Source organism: Eleutherodactylus coqui, chromosome 11 (genome assembly GCF_035609145.1).
Source record: "Eleutherodactylus coqui strain aEleCoq1 chromosome 11, aEleCoq1.hap1, whole genome shotgun sequence".
Taxonomy (NCBI): domain Eukaryota; kingdom Metazoa; phylum Chordata; class Amphibia; order Anura; family Eleutherodactylidae; genus Eleutherodactylus; species Eleutherodactylus coqui.
In genome coordinates this window covers 37,925,120-37,945,587 of record NC_089847.1, presented here as the reverse complement: position 1 = coordinate 37,945,587, position 20,468 = coordinate 37,925,120, and the positions used below count along the sequence as shown (strand labels likewise).

General features: G+C 42.1%; 1 protein-coding gene across 5 annotated transcripts in view; it reads right to left on the bottom strand.

The window, feature by feature from the left end:
* LOC136582684 (receptor-interacting serine/threonine-protein kinase 2-like) overlaps nt 1-20,468 on the bottom strand; it is a 65,688-nt gene that overhangs the window by 23,125 nt on the left and 22,095 nt on the right. For all 5 annotated transcript variants that reach the window (XM_066583869.1, XM_066583872.1, XM_066583873.1 and 2 more), the window contains exons 2-10: nt 14,629-14,876; nt 13,590-13,743; nt 11,575-11,730; nt 10,308-10,441; nt 9,152-9,201; nt 8,533-8,703; nt 6,419-6,504; nt 4,361-4,408; nt 3,010-3,106 (exon numbers count right to left, since the gene is read on the bottom strand). In XM_066583869.1, coding sequence (XP_066439966.1) covers nt 3,010-3,106; nt 4,361-4,408; nt 6,419-6,504; nt 8,533-8,703; nt 9,152-9,201; nt 10,308-10,441; nt 11,575-11,730; nt 13,590-13,743; nt 14,629-14,774 — 1,042 coding nt within the window. In that variant the 5' untranslated portion in view covers nt 14,775-14,876. The remainder of the gene's footprint in view (nt 1-3,009; nt 3,107-4,360; nt 4,409-6,418; nt 6,505-8,532; nt 8,704-9,151; nt 9,202-10,307; nt 10,442-11,574; nt 11,731-13,589; nt 13,744-14,628; nt 14,877-20,468) is intronic.

Sequence of the window (20,468 nt, the reverse complement as noted above, 5' to 3'; positions counted from 1 at the left end):
GAGATACTCAGTATAAAATCATACATAAGGTCATATATGGTTTTGATATCCCACCTCATCCCAATGCATCTGACAGACTGCTGGCTGGCCCCAAATGTAACAAACCAAAAACAAACATGTTTCATAGCTTGTGAAACTGTCCCGAGGCTCAGAGAAGGCCGAAAAAAATCTTACTACCGTGTTTCCCTGAAAATAGGTCCTACCTCGATAGTAAGACCTATGGGGTTTTCGGAGGAGGCTTGAAATATAAGTCCTCCCCCGAAAATAGGACCTAACTCAGGTGCCCCACAAAAAAAGACCCAATACTCACCTCGTCCACGGCGTCCTGATGGTCTCCGGAGCGCTGCAGCGGCACAGCGTCCTCCTCGTCCCACAGCTGATCTTCTGCTGAAGAAGGGGCTTTGAATATTCCGCCTCCAGCAAAGTAAGCGCTGTGATTGGCTCATTGAGTACTGGCAGCCAATCACAGCCGGCGCTCGATGAGCCCATCACAGCCATTCAGTGATGTCATTCACTGAATGGCTGTGATTGGCTCATCAAGTGCCAGCTGTGATTGGCTGCCAGCGCTCAATGAGCCAATCACAGAGCCCGCTTTGCAGGAGGCGGGGTATTCAAAGCCCCATCTCCAGCAGACGATCAACGGTGAGACGAGGAGGACGCCGCACTGCCGCTGGACACCATCGGGAGGCATTGGGACCCCATGGACTAGGTAAAGCCCCCTGAAAATAAGACACTGTGTCCTTTTTTGGGCAAAAAATAATATAAGATAGTGTCTTATTTTCGGGGAAACATGGTACTACTAACACCCCAGGTTTTTATATTCCATTTTCTCCCTGCTGAACTACAATTAAGACATTTGATCCATGCTACACTTAGGACTCTTTCAAACGGGCGTATTTTTCATCAGTATTTTGTGAGCCACAACCAGGAGCAGAACTTACAGAGAGAAAGTAGAATGGAAAGATTTGCATTTCCTCCATATTTTGGACCCATTCCTGGTTTTGGCTCACAAAATACTGATGAAAAAAAATACGCCCCTGTGAAAGAGTCCTTGCAGTGAGCAAATGTTGCCTATTAAAACAATGGCTACAGCCGTTAACTCCAAAAGTCACACACATAACACACCAATTCAAGCAAATTTTATATATGGAAAGATTGGAACTAGAGCATAGGGTGGAGTTACGGGCTACGGGCTTCTTTACAACATGGCGAGCGTTCATTGAAGAATGTCTCACCATACGACATTGTAGAATGTATGAAGTCATTCAAGCATACCTCCTGGTACCTTAAATGACATAATGCAAACTAGTTAGGTAGATTAAGAATAGATTTAGGATGCATTTACACTGCAAAAATGATCTCTCAAAAGATGGCTCCTGTGGTCAAGAAACACACCTCCTGCTGTTTCCTGATTACTTTCGCTTTGATCTGCTGGTGGAGCTGTAATCAGCTCTCCACAGGCAGAGCACAGCGTGCGGTCTTGCTTATCAGCAGTTCTGCTGATTGATGGTTTTCAAGCAGAACTGCAAACCGTTGTTTGGCAGAAAACACTGCCAAATACTCGATCCGAGTATAAGCCGAGACAATAAGTTTCACCACAAAAACTGGGAAAACTTATTGACTCGAGTATAAGCCAAGCTATACTCGGGTATATACTAGGTAAAAAAAAAACCCTCCATACTCACCTCCCAGCCGGCGTATGTGTCTGTGCAACAAGCTGCTTGAATTCTCCCTGCTGTCATCCCCCACTGTCCTCTCTGCTTGGCTCTGTCAGTGCTGTGTAAGGAAGCACTGTGATTGGATTGAGCGCCATCCAATCACAGCTGGTGCTCGATCCAATCACAGCGCTTACTTACACAGCACTGACGGCAGGGGATTTGAAAGCCGAGCAGGGAGATGACAGTGGGGAGAATTCTAAAGCAGCTTGAATGATCGAGCACCGGCTGTGATTGGCTGACACTCGATCCAATCACAGCTCTTACTTACAAAGCGCTGACGGCGGGGGATGACAGAGCCGAGCAAAGAGGACGGCGGGGGATGATAGTGGAGAGAATTCAAGCAGCCTGCCGCACCACCGCCGGAGACACAGGAGGCGGCTGGGATGTGTGTATGGAGGTTTTTTTTAAAGCCTTCCCTGACTCGAGTATAAGCCGAGGGGGGCTTTTTCAGCACAAAAAAATGTGCTGAAAAACTGGGCTTATACTCGAGTATATACAGTACTTTTAACATTTTTTGTTTTTATAACGGTTACAAAAATCTTTATTTCATCTTTATTTTTATTAGTCCCCATAGGAAACTTGAACCTGTGATCATTTGATCAATCACTTAGTAAAATGCAATACTATGATATTGCATTATATTATATTTTAACAGGATTCCTATTAAATACATGACATAGGCACATCTTTTAAAGGCTTGATCATGGCAGCCCTGGGGACTTTTAGAAGCACCTAGGCTACCATGACACCCGGACCCCTCCCTTCCTACGCTCTTATCGCAGCAGGGCTGTTTGGTACATCTAAGTCCCGATTAGGACATTTGAAGGGCTTACCACTGTATTCAGAGTTCTCCCTGATTTTGTTGGTGGGTGTCGGCTTTCAGAGGTAGCCCATACCCTCCCGAGCCCCCTCAATACACAGTATATGCAGTGGATGGCTATATCTGTCCTAACTGCATGGGGTGTGTGCAGTTAAGATGCACAGAGCCGTATGTGTGTCACAAAGAAGTTAAGGTAACACTCCAGACATCACTGCCCCCCTTATACGGGGCTTCTACTTGACTATCTCTCTCAGTGCCATATAAATGAATCTAGTAAAACATAAAAATAAAAAACCTCATAACCCTGCACATGCATTGTAATAGGGAGCAATTTTGACAACCCAAAGAGAAAACATGTTTCCCTTTTTTTAGCAGTAAGCAGAGACCATGAAAATGGTGAAGAACTGAAACAAAGTACAGTATTAAGTTTCATTTCCAACAATGTCTGGTTTACAGGAAGAATGCTCTCACCACTTCTCTTCTCTTTCTTTGTCTCGGGACACAGTGAAAGTTGTTCAGTGCTCGCTTCAGGGACGCTCTGTGCTCTACTCCGAGTCAGCCAACCCTCCTGCAAATTGTACAAACCAATTTATTTGATTCCCATTCTTATGGAAATGTCAAAACACAAGCAAAACTACATACTCACCTCGCTCCCCCAAGGCACATGAGACTTCTTTCTACTTGTGGGTATATCTATATGGAAGCATGACCGGTGCTGGCCAATCCAGCATGGAGACCAGGGATTGAGTGCAGCAGACATATGTCCAGCACATACACAATACCCAGAAGTAAGAAGACATAGTCTGGAGCAGCTTGGGGCAGTGCCCCTCTCACCAGCACAGAAAGGGGCATACTTATTTATGTTGGGGCTGAAAGGGGCATATTTATTTGGGGGCAAAAAGGGATATAATCATTTATGTTGGCAGCAAGGTGCATAATTAATTATGGGGCAGAAAGGGGCATGATTATTTATGGGCGCAAAATACGGGCATGATTATTTATGCAGATAGTAAAGAGGCATTATTTTTTCGGTAGGGGAGGGGGGTGTGCAGAAAACGCGTTATTACTTATAAGAGCAAAAAAAAAATGGCATTATTAATTATGGAGGCAGAAAGGGGGCATTATTACTTTATTGGGCAGAAAAGGGGCATTACTACTCATGTGAGTAGAAAGTGCATCAAAGATTTGGGGCAAAAAGGCATGGTCAAATAATTGTCCCAGCTGGGCAGTGGAGTGGAGGGGGGGGGGGCATTGTAATTGAACTGCTGCATATTGTGAGCAGCCCTAATCTAGCCCTGCGAATAGCATATATAAAAGATTTAAAGAGGGGCCTAGACGCCTTTCTAGAGTGATACAATATTATATGTTATAATAACTTTAGAAGTTCAGAAGGGTAGGTGATCTGGGGATTATTCCGATTGCCAGATTGGAGTCAGGAAGTTATTTTTTCCCTTAAATGGGAAAAATTGGCTTCTACCTCATTGTTTTTTTTCCTTCCTCTGGATCAACATTGGGGCTAATAGGCTGAACTGGATGGACATATGTAGTTTTTCGGCCCAACATACTATATTATGGTTTATGTCAGAAGAGGTTAGCTAAACCATATTATTCTAGCACAGAATGATGGAAACTAATGGAACCCTGCTGTAGATGCGACACATAATGGTCTCCATCTCAGGAACACAAGTGAATGGTTCCGTTTGTGGGATCAGCCTATATCCACTTATCACGGATTCAGACGAAACACCTGACATAAACCAGAAATGCTAATTCTAATAAAAAACTTAAGAGGAACAAATCTCTTCTCCCCATAAATACTTACATCTAAATATTTGATGTCAAACTCCATTATGCGCTCCTGGGGCTGCTCCTGGAAAAAGTGATTGTTGCAGTTACCATAATGCAGTAGCAGTTTTCTACTTCAAACATAGTTCCTGCTTACACCATGAAGCAGTTACATTCAGAGCTATGGGTCTTTAAAAAGGGCAAGTGGCAGATGATTGCTGAGAAATGAGATGTCATTGCTGGAAATCTTTTCAGAAAGTTTTCAGAAAGTGTTATACAGTACTTATCCTATGTCTTTCTACAAAGCAAGAATTTGAAGGGGCCTCCAGGGAGCACTGGCTGCCAGCATCCGGATACGCCAAAGTCGCAGCAGAAGCCGTTGATCTGACTCCTGTGTAGTAGCCAGCACTGGTAATTGCAGGAGCAGTACTCATTGAAATCAATGGGAGCTACACTTGTAATTGGAGCCTAGGGTACCCTTGATTTCAATTAGAGCTGAGCCTGCAATTTTGAGCGCCAGCCAATACACAGGGGTCTGAGTTGCAGCTTCAGCTCTGACCCAGGTGTATCCTGGCACTGACAGCCGAAGCTGCCTTGAAAATACCTTTTAGGGAGGAGTCCGGGGTTAGAAAAACGTGGTTGCTTTCTTTCAAAGAGAGCACCATTTGTGTCCATAGGTTGTGTATGGTATTGCTACTTAGCTCCATTGAAGTGAATAGGATTGCTGCTGCTTTCTGAAGAAAGCAGCCATGTTTGTCTAACCTTGGACAACCAAATATTTTAGTGTTGCTTAAAGCAGTTTTGTGGGACTTAAAAATAAAGTTAAAAGGCCTTAAAAAGAATAAAAATTGAATACTTACCTATCCCGGTGGCTACCCATTCAGTATTGCAGCCCTGATGAAGAAGTAGGCAGTGACGTGCTATTCATTGTGCATGTGACCACTTAGACGCTGACAGGCTTCAGTTGTGATTTTTCTATGGCTGCTAAAGCCTGTGAGTAGCTGAGTTGTCATGTGCATAATGAATGAAAAATCATTGCCTGACACTTCTTCCATGTGGGTCAAGAGGCCATGGTGGCCTTGCAGGAGCTGGGTCTAGCCCTACCAGTTGTGCCTCCCTCCTCCCAAATGGTATACGCCTCTCCTCAAGAGAGTAGGTGAGATTTCAAACCTGACCCCAGCTCCCCCTCACATACTAGAGGCCTGTTGCTCAATCTATAAACAATCTCAAAGTTACATGCATCTGCCTTAAAGGGGTTCTGACATCAAAAAAAAAAATTGTACTCACCTTGCCTGGCCTGGCCCGATCGCCAGGCATGTCCCCTCCAGCCGGCATCTTCTTCTGTGCCTTTAAAGCAGAGCAGGAGCGGTCAAAAAGACCGCTTCCTGCTCTGGTCCGTCCGTCAGGCACTTCCAAGGTCAACGGACGGACCGCCACAGCAAGCATGTCACAAGCAGTGCTTGCTGTGGGCGGCCCGTCCGTCCGGCTGAACTCCGAAGTGCTGCGCATGCGCAGTGGAGACGCAGCCCGTCCTGACTCCTGTCAGAGGGCACCTCTCCACAGCGCATGCGCGCGATCCCGGAGCGGCGCGGCTCGTGCAGACAGAAGAAGAGGAGCAGCGCCTGCTGGGAGATGACCCCCCCGATGTCAACAACAACAGAAGACAAGGTAAGTATTATCTTTTTATGCTTTAGCAGCCATTAAACCATGGGTTCCCTGGGTCCATTAGGCACACCAGGGAACAATGGCTGCTAAAGCATAAAAACATTATTCATGTCAGAACCCCTTTAAAAGTGTCTAACTTATACAGAGCTGTAAAATACATGGCAAAATCCAGGACCTCCTCCAGATGAACAACCAGCTACTTAAATTCTTTCCTTAGTCCAAGGGCACCATAACTTATTTTTTTAGATATGTCATAATTCTGAACAGGGGAGAGAAAGGTGCAATGGGAACTTTTTGTAGCAGATATTTTTTTTTAATTGACACATTTCAGTAAGTGACAAACAAGTCAAGTCCCGGCTGTTTACACCTGTAAGATTTGTACCTATCTCCTATAAATATATCATGGGGTGGTGCGAAACAAATGACTCACCTTTCCTTTATTCAGGGAGTCAATTTCAAATTGAATCTCTTCTTTTGAAAAGTTCTGCTGGATGTTTTGTAGTCGAGACAAACATTCTGAAAATAAAATGCACAGAAATTATAAACTAATTCTCAAAAAGACGTTTTCTCATCTCATAGAATCAAAAAAATGTAGAGTTGGAAGGGACCTCCAAGGTTAATGGGTCAAAACCCCTGCTTAATGCAGGATTCACTAAATAATCCCAGGCAGATGTCTGTCCAGCCTCTGTTTGAAGACTTCCATTGAAGGAGAACTCACTACCTCGCGTGGCAACCTGTTCCACTCATTGATCAACCCTCACTGTCAAAAATGCTTTTTCTTTTATCTATCTGTGTCTCCTCCCTTCCAGTTTCAACCTTTCGGTTCTAGTCACGCGATCTAGACTCTGTGCTTTTCTTAATACATCCAAGATCTGTGTTTGCCTTTTTGCTACTGCATCACACTGTTGACTCATGTTCAGTCTGTGATCTTTAAGTATAACCAAGTTTTTTTTCACATGTGCTGCTTAGCTCAAGTTTTCTCATTCTTTATGTTCTTTTCATTTTACTTGCCCAGTTGTAGCACTTTCTATTTTTCCTTGTTAAATACCAATCTGTTACCAAGCTGCTCACTGTTCAAGCTCGTCCAGATCTTTTTGAATCCTTTCTCTCTCTCTTCTCCAGTGTTAGCCATCCCTTTTAGCTTAGTGTCTTCGGCAAACTTGATCAGTTTCCCTTCAATTTCCTCCTCTGGATTATTTATAAAATTGTTGAAGAACACTGGGCCCAACTCCCATCAATCGAGAAATGTTTTTTTTCAGCCACTGACTGAATGAAGAGGTGGTGGGAGAGGTACTGGTGCATGTGCACAGCTCTCCTCTAGTCAAGTCTATGGTTGTTCGGAAAGAAAGATGCAAGGACTTTTACCAACCAGGATCATATCCCATTCAAATACCATAAATCTCTATGTCTCGAAAGCTCAAATCTAAATACTATTTTAATATTTGAATTAGTGAAAACTTTACATGAAAAGCAACATAGATGTAGGGGTGGGCCCTGAAATATGAAAGCGAAACACCGGACAGGATAGTGAACTTAATAAACAAGCTTTACACTGTCCAGAGTTACTACTTTAGTGGTTGCAGTCCACAATAATAATCTTTATTTGTATAGCGCCAACATATTCTGCAGCACTTACAAAGACAGGGGGAATACAGAAAGACAAAAGTACAAAAATTACAGCACCACGGCTACATGTAGTAAGCAGTTGATGGAAACAATAGGGGTGAGGGTCCTGCTCCAACGAGCTTACATACTACAAGTAATGGGGTGATACAGAAGGTAAAGGGCTGGAGATGTGGACAGTATGGAGAGGTGGAGAGTGAGGGATTCTATACACAGACAATGGTCAGACATTTAGCCGTGTGACGGCAGAATTGGTATGACTGCAGGAGCAGTTGATGGTGGCTGGCAAGGACTGCAGTCAGTGGGTCAGGGAGCATGTTATCAGGCGGCATACAGAGGGGTTTGTTTAGGAAATGCGGTATGCCTCCCTGAAGAGGTGCGTATTTAGAGCACGCCTGAAGTTTTGTGAGTCCAGGAGTGGTTTCTCACTGGGATCCGGGAAAGATAGCACACCTTTCTCATTAAACCTGGAAGATTTGAAGACCGCTGGTCATTTGCACTCATCAACCTTTACAAACTCATTCACCCAACTTCTTACACCATAGCTTCCGGCAATGTAATTATTGCTGTGGCACACATTGACAACTTGTACTTCACTAACTCCTCTCTCTGGGTGGTCAATAACTCATCTCTGCGTGACTACTAAGCCTAGCCCTCCTATTAGCTTGGTGACCGGTTATTCCAACCTGCAAAATGGCCACTTGGTTAACCGGAGAACCTCTCTACTTATCGTACATCTCTAATCACTCGACTGCACATTAATCAACAATAAAAGAACAATAACACCCCCAATGTTACAACTCTGGAGGGAGGAGGCAATCTCTTCACATCCCCTTCATTAAGGCTAGTGTGCCTTATTTTATACTATTGACATGTCAGAAAATCTGGTACAGCCATTGAGAGGGTAAATGTCCAACTTACCAGCTGCTGTCGGCCTCATATTGGGGTTCTGATGCCAGCACAAGTGCGTGAGCTGACTTAAGTTTGTACGATGACTGTGTTGTAGACTGGTCTCTTTTAAGATAACATCTATATCTGGTTGTGGTCGCATTCCTCTAGTGATTTCCGTCACCAGCTTCAAAGGATGTTTTTCTGCGGCAAAAGTGTTGACATCAAAATTAACCAGTTTGGCTTCTGTGAGAATTTGAGTTGTGACAGTTTACAGGCTTTTTTCCATTTAAGAATTTGATTGAATATTGCTAAGAGGTGCCATTGATGTTTGATAGATGGAGATCCGATTGATACAATGTCTGCTCCTTGATAGAACAAAGTAGCATCCATGTTAGAAAAGAAATGTGTCTTTTTAGTATCTGTTGGCTATACATGACATTTTTTGTAGGCTACATAGTGAGGATTGTCTCAAAACCAATCCAAGCTCAACTGGCAGTAAAGGAAGGGGCACGATTGTTTCCTAGCAATATTGGTGCTTTGTTCTAGTGACAAGCAAGATTCACATTGCTTAGACTCGTGTGCCATTAATGTTTTAAGTGAGAATTCCCCTTTAATACATGTTGGAAGGCCGATTGAATCAAGAACTTACCTTGAAATGGTTGTTTTCGGCTTAGGGTTTCATGCAAAATAATTCCCAGGCTGCAAAGAACATTAATAATGAAATTAAACTCAGAAGACATCTCAGTATTAGCAGGGAGCAAGCTATATGTGTATAGACTCATGTATACTCAGGGTGGTGCCAGGATTTACAGCCTATATGTGTTCTAGTGAATGGGCAGAATCGTAGGCTGCCATGTCTGCTTTGATACTAGAATGCCAAGCCATTGGGGTAAAATGTTTGGGAGGTCACTAGCCAGTTTGGAAAGTAGATGTCTGCTATAACATAAACATTGTGTGTTATTAGACATCAAGCTCTCAGGGGTACTGTTTGTCCTTGAGGAGATCCCCAGCTGGCATAATTAGTCTTATAGCCCATGCTCTCTGGGAAAATATATGCTAATTAGCTTTCCTCTAGAAGGAAGAAAAGTGTCTCTGCCACCTATTGGAGGAAGTTATTCTATAAGTCAATGCCCAACCCATTAAAGAGTCTTTAAACATGATGAGGGAGTTTAGCTGAGTTGAGCCTGAATCTCCATTAAAAGGAAGAGACATCCATTTGTAGATAATGGTTTGCCTCTCGTGAGTACTAATCAGATACCTGCAGCTTTTGCGATCATGTAGTGCATCAACTAGAGAGGATTTTATACAACTCTATGAGAGAGTTTATGAAAAGAGTCAGATTTTTATGCTGCGCACCAACTTTAGAGGGGAACACCGCGAGCGGATGAGTATAAAAAATACCTTATCCCTCTCTCATTCCCCATTAGCACCATAACTCAGTTTATAGGGATGTGGGAAAGAGACAGGTTCACTTCAAACCAATAAACAAATTGAAGAATAGAAGTGAGGGCCCTGCTACAAGAGTGGTCATCCAGCTTTCCCATAGTCAAGATTCTGCAACAGCTAGGTGACAACCACTAACAGTCAACTAACTTTCCCAGCATCACATATAATTAGGAATGACCAAGTAGAATTTTTAAAAGGGTTTTCCAGGCAAATACTATTTATGACCTATCATCATCATCATCATCATCAATAGTATTTGCCTGGAAAACCCCTTTATTAGACTTTAGTTTTTCGGGGAAATGTTCTTTAAATCACAAACTGACAACCTCATCGGAACTTTTAATGGTTTGTTTACTAACCTGTATATATCATCTGCTGTGGTTGGTCTGTGTTTTTGCAGCCTTTGAGGTGAAAGATATATCACTGATGTATTTTCCTGCTGATCCTTGGAAAAATTTACTTTCTGAAGGTCTGAGAGCCAGAAATCTGAGAGCTGTAATAATGAGTAATAATAATGAGTGTGCATCACAAATACAAGCAGGCATAGATCAATCAATCAATCTAATTTGCTTAGCATTTTTTGTTACACTTTCTACAAACCTGTGTTGTTTTTTTTTTGGTAATTTTGCTTGATAACGTTGCCTATTTCTAGGTTAGCATTAGCTATAGTTTTCACATTGCGAAAGTTTTATACGGCTGGATTTGCTTCCCAAGTTTTTATAAATAAGGCAGAATACAGAATACAGCGCTGCGGTGTATATTGTCACCATATAAACAATGAGAAATAAATGATTATATTATTGTTGGTAATGAGGAAGTAAAAACATTAATCTGTTCTTTATTTCCTTCCTTCTTGTGTTTCGATTCTATACTTTTGAATATCTTTATGAAGTTATATATTTGTAATGTAAATCAACCTAAATCATTTACATGAAAATGACCCTTTCCAAAAATGTTAAAATTCAGAAGAGTTTAGAAATATCTATCTATCCATCCATCCCCTATCCATTCACCTCCTATCCATCCATCCATCCATCCATCTCATATCCAGACATCTCATATCTATCCACCTCCTATCCATCCATCCATCTCATATCTAGACATCTCATATCCATCCACCTCCTATCCATCCATCCATCCATCTCATATCCAGACATCTCATATCCATCCACCTCCTATCCATCCATCTCATATCCAGAGATCCCATATCCATCCACCTCCTATCCATCTCATATCCAGACATCTCATATCCATCCACCTCCTATCCATCTATCCATCCATTTCATATCCAGAGATCTCATATCCATCCTCCTCCTATCCATCCATCCATCTCATATCCAGACATCTCATATCCATCCACCTCTTATCCATCCATCCATCTCATATCCAGACATCTCATATCCATCCACCTCCTATCCATCCATCCATCCATCTCATATCCAGACATCTCATATCCATCCACCTCCTATCCATCTATCCATCCATCCATCTCATATCCAGAGATCTCATATCCATCCTCCTCCTATCCATCCATCCATCTCATATCCAGACATCTCATATCCATCCATCCATCCATCTATCTAGATTAAATCATAAATAATTGGCCAAAATATTGTTTTTTCTTACCTTTGCCCTGTATTGAGCATCCAATAATACATTGCAGGGTTTCAGCCGCTGAAGCATTATGGGAGGTCGCTGGTTGTGCAAAAAAGACAACCCTGCAGTCACATCAGTTAGTATTCTGATAATTATGCTCAGCGGAAGCGTGGGGTACAGTGCACACTATAATTAGAGAAGAAGATGACATTAAAGGGATTGTCAAGTTGTAAACTATTGATGGTCTATTCTTAGTATAGACCATCAGTAAGAGATCAATGGGGTCTGCTGTTCGCCGTGCCAGAGTCCTTGTGCACTGAGCTGATTTCTGAAGGAAAAGGACAGCTTCATTTCCACTGCAGTGGCCAGGCACGGCATTAGAGGTAAAGTTCCCATTGAAGTGAATGGATGTAGTACCAAGTCTGGCCACTGCAGTGAGAAATAGAGCTTTCAGCTTCCTGCAGAAATGAGTGCAATGCATGAGTGCAGCAGCCTTGTGAACAGCTGATTGGTGGGACTCCTGGGCAATAGTGCCTCATACTCAGTATATGAGTATGTTCACAGATTACTCAGCCCCCAACATGGCAGCACAGCTTGTGTAACAAATGGTAAGGGGGTGGGGGTGACAAACTGAATTTTATTACACATGGACCTTTAATACTGGTGACACCAAATATCACAATATCAACATTTGCTCTCAAAACCCCAGTGACAGCATATTTGGCCACATATTTCCTCTTTAAGGGAGAAGTAATATTATATACATTATTCATATGAAGAGTCAGCCATATAATTCATAGACCAGCCGGGTTCTCCAGAGTGAGAGCTGCAGTTACTTATTGGCTCTGGCTCACAGAGGGGCTTATAATTAGGTGATGCTACTCAATGATGTCCAAGTTACCTTGATGAGAAAACCCCTTTAAATATGTGCATTCTTGCATGCAGTATGTAATTTTTCAGGTACTTTATGCTGTGTATTAACCCCTTCCTGCTGGAGCGCATTGGAACACTCTTTGAAAAAGTCAGCTGAAATGGAAAAAATTGCAATTTTGCCATTTTTAGAGGGGTTTATTTTGTGGCCTTCACAGTGCAGTAAAAATGAGATTCCAAATTTATATAGCTTTTATGTTACACTACTCAAAAAAATGAAAATACCTTTGAAAAAAATTAAATTAAATTGGCTTCTGTTGCCATCTTCTGACCACCATAATTTTTTATTTTTCTGTCAATGCTGCTTTGTGGCTTGTTATTGGGGGGCCAACCTGTAGATTTATGTGTTCCTTTTTGGAGTATATATGACTTTTTGATTGCTTTTTATTAAATTTTTTTGTGGCGGCAAGGTGAACAAAAAAAAAGCAATTCTACCATAGCTTTTTTTTTTTCTGATGGTGTTCACCATGCGAGATAAATGAGGTTATATTTTTTGAAACTGGAATTCTAAGGATGTGGCAATACCAATTTTTTTACATATTTTTACGTGACAGGACAAATTAAAAAAGAAAAGCTTTTAATATTTCTTAAACTAGCAAATAACTCAAAAACTTTTATTAATCTTTTTTTTACTTTTCTTTTTTAGTCCCTGTGAGGGACTTGAATTGGCGGCGATTGCCTATTTACATGTACAATATACTGCAATCTTTCGGTACTGAAGTATATCATAGTTTTAAAGAATCCGGCAGTTTTACAGGGTGTTGGACCAGATGACCTGAATGTCCCCTCTAACTCTACCATTCTATGATTCCACAGACATCCTATTAAGTCATGTCCAATAAGCAGAAATCCATGGCAGGCTAGGGAGGTTTTCACAAGGTTTTAGGCTGACATGATAACTGAACAGCAGACCACGAACTTGTTGCAGGCCCGTGAGCTGTTTGGCTTACAGGGTCAGTACCCTCCCTCTGTCAGAACTCTTAAATGCCACTGTCAAAACTGACAGCAGCATATAAAGGGTTAACAGCGGCCATTTTGAACAAATGGTTTCTAACAATTTTATTTTCTGATGATACATTCCCATTACTGAGGTAAAGTGAATGATTAACTCCAACCTGCTGTAGAAGAGAGTGTAGTGACTCATTCGGCATCCATTCTGTCACAATTCCAATTGTATTTGGAGTCCGAAATATCCCAACTATTTCTATAAGACGTTCAGATCTTCTTTTGCTTACATATTCCACATCACTGAGAATTGTTTGTCGGTCCCTGTAAGTACAAAAACTTTACTGGTAAATCACAAATATCGATCTCATAGTCAACCTTACAAGTGAAGATAACTGACATTGTGTGACAGTTCTGCTATCACAAAAGTTTAACTTTTTAAGAGGAATTTACTTATAACGGAGCAGGTGAGGAACAGGATAATCACATTTCTTGATAGGCAGCGTAGTCAGGCTGTTTAAAGGGGTATTCCGTGCTTATCCTCAGGATAGGTCATCAACAGTTGATCAGCTGAGGTCTGCTACTTGGGATCCCTGCCAATCAGCTGATCCTCCCACCCGCTCTCACTGCTTTCAGTACGTTGGGCTGTACATCCGCATCGATGGTCAAGGTTGTAAGTGTAATAAATGGCTTTACTCCTATTTAAATCAATGGAAGCACTGCCATCTATTTCACTGTTGCACTGACAGCGGGCTGGAGGATCAGCTGATCAGCAGGGATCCTGAATGGCAGACCCCCAGCAATCAACTATTGATGATCTATCCTGAGGATATGTCATCAATAATAAAAGCCTGCAATAGCCCTTTAAGGATTCTTTGCTACTCCCCTGCATAAACATCTGTATTCTGCTAATGGAAGGTCAACCTGGACTTCTTACTGCTGTGCTCTATGATCAGATTGCTCCCAAATAGGAGGAAAGCAATTCTAATAACTGAAGTATATTTAAATATATAAGCAGGGCCAATAATGGCTCACCAAAGGTGAACATGTCCTTTAAGAAAATGCTAAAACATCACCTTTAAGGAGAGCTTTTGCTCAGACAATGAGCGCTCTAGTTTTTGTATTTTAACCCAACACGGCACAAGCATCTACTTACGTCATGGGCAGTCAGAGAATATATATCAATGTTCTCCTGTGGACCCAGCTTACCTATCATTTCGTTCAGCCAAAGCCAATAGTTTTATAAAGACAGAGGAGCCAGTAGGTGCGTAGGTAGATTTATAGACATATTCTGTGCTGGTCTTCACTATCTGGTAGGTCTTCAGGTCCCTCTGACTGATTATGGGTAGTGACATTTCTGAAATAAACAATTGTAGTGTCGCAACAGATTCCAGAGCGCAATGGGTTCTTTAAATTGTGTAACTACATGGTTCAGGGGAGAAGCAGCGAGGTCAGTGCTGTAACATAAGGAAGACAAAAAAACATGGTCAATTACCAAAAATAATGTGTTTTTTTTTATTTTCAATCATTTTTATTGTGTTTTGACATTTTTTCCAAGTATAAACTTTCATTTCTAACCCCCTTCCCGCCTCCCCATCCCCCCTCTCTCGCATTCCCAACAGTTATATCGGCATGTAACACCGCATTCATCAAACATATTAGATGAAAGTTATTTCAATCTATACAGTGTCCGTCGATTAAAAGTGTCTTTTTCCTTGGTGTTGTGTAGTGTGATCCCTTTTTTCAAAGAACAAGTATAGTTAGCCTGTAAAGTGCCATCAAGTACATAGGTATAGCAAGTGATTCATAGAACATATGTATCATATTCAGGGGCGTAGCTAAAGGCTCATGGGCCTGGGTGCAAAAGTTTATCTTGGGGCCCCCCAACTTCTCTTAACCCGTAGAGCCATATGCTCCTGGGCCCCAATGCAAAACCTGTAACAGGGCCTCCAACTATAATGTTTTATTCATAGTACTGGGCTCCCTATATGGAGAAGAGAGGCCTTATGGGCCCTCAAAGGCTCCTGGGCCCGGATGCATCCGCATACCCTATAGTTACGCCAGTGACCATATTATTAAGCTTGCACCTTCACTATCACGCATATCAGATGCCCAACTCTTATTCCTAGGCTGGGACACCGCTATAATTGAGTCATTAACAATAAGTCTCCGGTTTGCCAATCCAGGTGTACTCAGCCATTTCCTCCCATATCTTGTCATATTTGTGGCCAGAGTTTCTTTTGAGATATATCCCTTTATCCCATGGTAAAAGATAATTAACTTTACTTTTAAATTCTCCCACTGTGGGGATCATTTAATTCAGCCAATGTTGGGCTATCAGTTTCCTTCCCCCATAGGGTAACCTCGCCACCGCCATTTGTTCTTGGTCCTCTACCAGCAGATCACTCATGTAACCGAGTATTCACACTAGTGGGGAAAGATCCAGCTTAATGATGTGTCTTTTTGACACAGTTACAGACACTTTTTAGGGATTTTACCCATGTGGTGGTTTTACTGCCCTTTTTATTTGTTACTCGGCTACCACAATTATTTTTGCTGCTTTTTATCCCCGTGACATATTGGACTATTATTTTATATCTTTTTCCACTTACTATTTTTCTGTTTCATTGGAGTTAAAAAGCTAAATATTTTAACATTTATAGTTGTTTATTTTTAAAATTAGTTTATTTACGCTAAAATAAAGTATGGGAATGGGTTCCTCATTTTGTTTTGGACATTTTGATATATAATATGTACAGTTTTGGATTACTGGGCTCATACGGCGACGTTTTTGGTTGGTTTCGGAGGTGAGTCATTTTCTTTTTTCTGTATATATTTTTATTTTATTCTGTAATTTTTAAAAAACTTATTTTAGTGACTATTTTTTTTAACCATCTATGTCCCCATAACATCAAAAAAGACCTCTGAGGGATTCATATTATCTTTTTTTATTTCACACTTTTCCACTGTAGCTGGGGCATCAATAGGAGCCTCAGTTACAGGCGAGAACATCCCCCTGTGGTGATAATAGTTGACTGTAGTCAACAGAGCTGATCAGGATTTGCTAAGACCCTTCAGCACTGCTACAGCAGGGAGTGATTGTTGGGTTGAATAGAGGAAGTTGCACTTACGCTCTCCCTCTGCACCACCTAGCTCTCATTGAGCACTATGTACCCAGGAAAGGAGAAGGCAGAAGCAGTTAAAAACTCAGCTGTGAATAACAGCCAAGGACCTGACCTGCTCCTGCTACCGTGTTGCCCCGAAAATAAGGCACCCCCGAAAATAAGACACATTAAGAAATTTGCAGAAATCGCTAATATAAGGCACACCCCGATAATAAGGCATACTAAAGTGTGCAGGCAAGTCGAGAGGCCTGTCTGTCCTGCTGCCATCCCCGTTGTCTCCTACCTCCTCCTGTGCTGTACGAGTGTGCTGTTGTAAGCTCCCCTTGCTGGCTGGAAAACTCCATAATGTCGTTCTGTTGCTGCTGCACACGTCTGCTGTGATGAGCTCCCCTGGTGGCCGGAAGCTGCAATACCATCCCTGCTTACAAGTGGTACAGGAACTTCTGTCTGCAGGTACGTTACTTTTTTTTATGGCTCTGTGTGTGAGTCAGGCAACCATATGTGTGATTCTTAAGGCTGGGTTCTCACAGAGTGTATTTCCAGCCTTAGGGGGTGAGCATTACAGTCTCCAGACAATGTGTGGGAGCCAGGTACTTTGCAGCTCTTATTTTTTGTATGTCATTTTGATTCAATAGGGGGTGTCTGCTTTTTTGCTGAAGAGTCTAAAGTACAAGAAATAAACAATGTTGCTACCGTATATTTTTACCCCTAGACATGAGCGCAAAAAGAAAGAGCTATTCCGTTGAGTACAAGAAAGGAATCGTGGAAGATTCTTGGGGCAAAAACCTTCCTGCTTTGGCCCGAAGATTTTACAAGAAATGGAGTGTCAAGAAATTCAGCAGGAGATTCCGGGTTCAGATGTTTATGATGATGTGCCAGAAAATGATGACATGACTGTCATTGAGTAATTTTTGCTTTGTTTTCACAGTTTGTCTAGCTATATTGGTTTGTGGTGACAACTACGGTTCTGTGCAGTATATACGGTAATAAATGTTCATTTTTTTTTGTTAAACAATAAATGTGAATTCTTCTTCATTGAAAAATAAGACACCCCCTGAAAATAAGACGTAGCGCATATTTGGGAGCAAAAATTAATATAAGACGTGTCTTATTTTCGGGGAAACAGGGTAGACTGCAAGAGCAGGAGCTTTAATCCCACACCTTACTTTTGCTATCGGCCAGGAATAAAGTCCAGGACCAACTGCCGTAAATTTACCACGCTTGGCTCTTAAAGGGTTGAAGAAATTATTTAGTGGTGTGCTTCTGCATGTAATAAAAATAACATGGGCTGTGCCCGATAGTGCAGCTCAACCACATTCACTATAATTATTGCAATAGTAGGCACAATGCCATGGACAAGGATTGCAATGTTTGTATAAAAAGGGCACTTTGTTTTCTTATTTCATATAAAACCCTTTTAAATATTTTGGGCTTGTTGAACCCCACGAGTGGGATTACTGCACCACCTCTCACTGATCAACCGTTTCTCTTCATAGCATGTTGAAGGGGGTTGTCACCTTTAGATGAAGGAAAGCTAAAGCTACATATATATTTCTGTCTCACATTCTAGTTCTGCAAACTGAAGCCATTGTATAACAAGAAGGCAAATGCATTAAATATAACGAGGGTACAACCCTTAGGCCACTCTCACACATGCGTTCAGAAAATGCCGGTCAAAATCGTGGCATTTTTACCACTATTTCAAGCAGTGTTTTTGAAAGCACGTCACAGCGATTAACAGCGCTTTTTAACGCACCCCCATTATTGTGATGGGTGATGAGGTGCGTTAAATAACCAGAATCGGGAGGGGTTTTGTCTCCTCTTGAGGAGAGCACCTAGAAGGTGTGTGGAGACACCTAGGAGGTGAGTGAGGAGACTTATAAGACCATGCATGCTCCTCTGGGAAATATATGCAAATAAGGAAGATGGAGCAACACCTCTGCAGAGCCACCTGTTGGATGGCAGCATTCCTTCAAATCAATTTCAGACCTTTTAAACAAATCTTTAAAACAATAATTGGGAATTGAAAACTGTTACAGCAAAAGTGTATGGCCGTTTAAGAACAGCAGAGTGTACCCTTTGTGAATGGATGTTATATGACGGAGGAATTAAATGACAGAGCCCACAGGGTTATAGGTTCAGCAAAGAATTCCTACCTGATGGTCATCAGGCAGCTTTATTTATAGCTAGAGATGAGCGAATATACTCGTTTTGAGTAATTACTCAATCGAGCACCGTGATTTTCGAGTACTTCCGTACTCGGGTGAAAAGATTCGGGGGGTGCCGGGGGGCGGGGGGAGGCGTGGCGGGGGGTAGCAGCGGGGAACAGGGGGGAGCCCTCTCTCTCTCCCTCTCCCCCCCACTCCCCGCTGCAACCCCCCACTCACCCACGGCGTCCCCCGAATCTTTTCGCCCGAGTACGGAAGTACTCGAAAATCACGGCGCTCGGTCAAAAAAGGGTCGTGGCCGAGTAGGTTCGCTCATCTCTATTTATAGCCCCAATACATTGGGTGTGTCACTCGTTATTGGACAATTAACTTTGCAAAGTTATTGGTTAGTTTACAATTCAACATTTCCTAGGTTAGTTTAAGACTTCTTCATGTCCATTGGTTACATCTCATTATTCTTAGTATAGTTTCTAAATTCCAAGAAATATCATAGTTCATTGGACAATTTACAATCCAACCTTTTATTGATTACTTTTAGACATTACATGGCATTCATTGGATACATTCTGATTCTCTTGACAAAGTTTCATGTTGCGCAGTAGAAATTTCCTTAAAGGGGTTGTCTCGCGAAAGCAAGTGGGGTTATACACTTCTGTATGGCCATATTAATGCACTTTGTAATGTACATTGTGCATTAATTATGAGCCATACAGAAGTTATTCACTTACCTGTTCCGTTGCTAGCGTCCTCGTCTCCATGGTGCCGTCTAATTTTCAGCGTCTAATCGCCAGATTAGACGCGCTTGCGCAGTCCGGTCTTCTTCTTTTTTGAATGGGGCCGCTCGTGCCGGAGAGCGGCTCCTCGTAGCTCCGCCCCGTCACGTGCCGATTCCAGCCAATCAGGAGGCTGGAATCGGCAATGGACCGCACAGAAGACCTGCGGTCCACCGAGGGTGAAGATCCCGGCGGCCATCTTCACAAGGTAAGTAAGAAGTCACCGGAGCGCGGGGATTCAGGTAAGCACTATCCGGTTTTCTTTTTTAACCCCTGCATCGGGTTTGTCTCGCGCCGAACGGGGGGGCTATTGAAAAAAAAAAAAAAACGTTTCGGCGCGGGACAACCCCTTTAAGTTCTTATCTCATCTCCACATGTGTCCCTGCACATGGCTAAAAACACGTTCACGTGGCTTATCTAATACATTCCATGATTATTCTGTGGTGTAGGTAATAATTCAAACATCACATATACACACATTCAGTCCATGATTACATTACATTTCATTATTACATTATTCTACATCAACGCTGCCTATTAGTTGATATTCTTGGCAGAGCTTCAAAGCCAAATGCGGAACCTTCTTGATACTCTTATCTTATCTTGACATATGTCTCTCGGTGCATACAGAAATTACATCTGGTATTTTCTACAGCGCCTGTAATGACTTTTCCCTAGATAATTGTTTATTGCGTCGTTTAAATTCAAACAATATATATATATATATATATATAAATAAATTGGTTATAATTAGAGATGAGCGAACACCAAAATGTTCGGGTGTTCGTTATTCGGAACGAACTTCCCGTGATGCTCGAGGGTTCGTTTCGAACAACGAACCCCATTGAAGTCAATGGGCGACCAGAACATTTTTGTATTTCGCCGATGCTCGCTAAGGTTTTCATGTGTGAAAATCTGGGCAATTCAGGAAAGTGATGGGAATGACACAGTGACGGATAGGGCAGGCGAGGGGCTACGTGTTG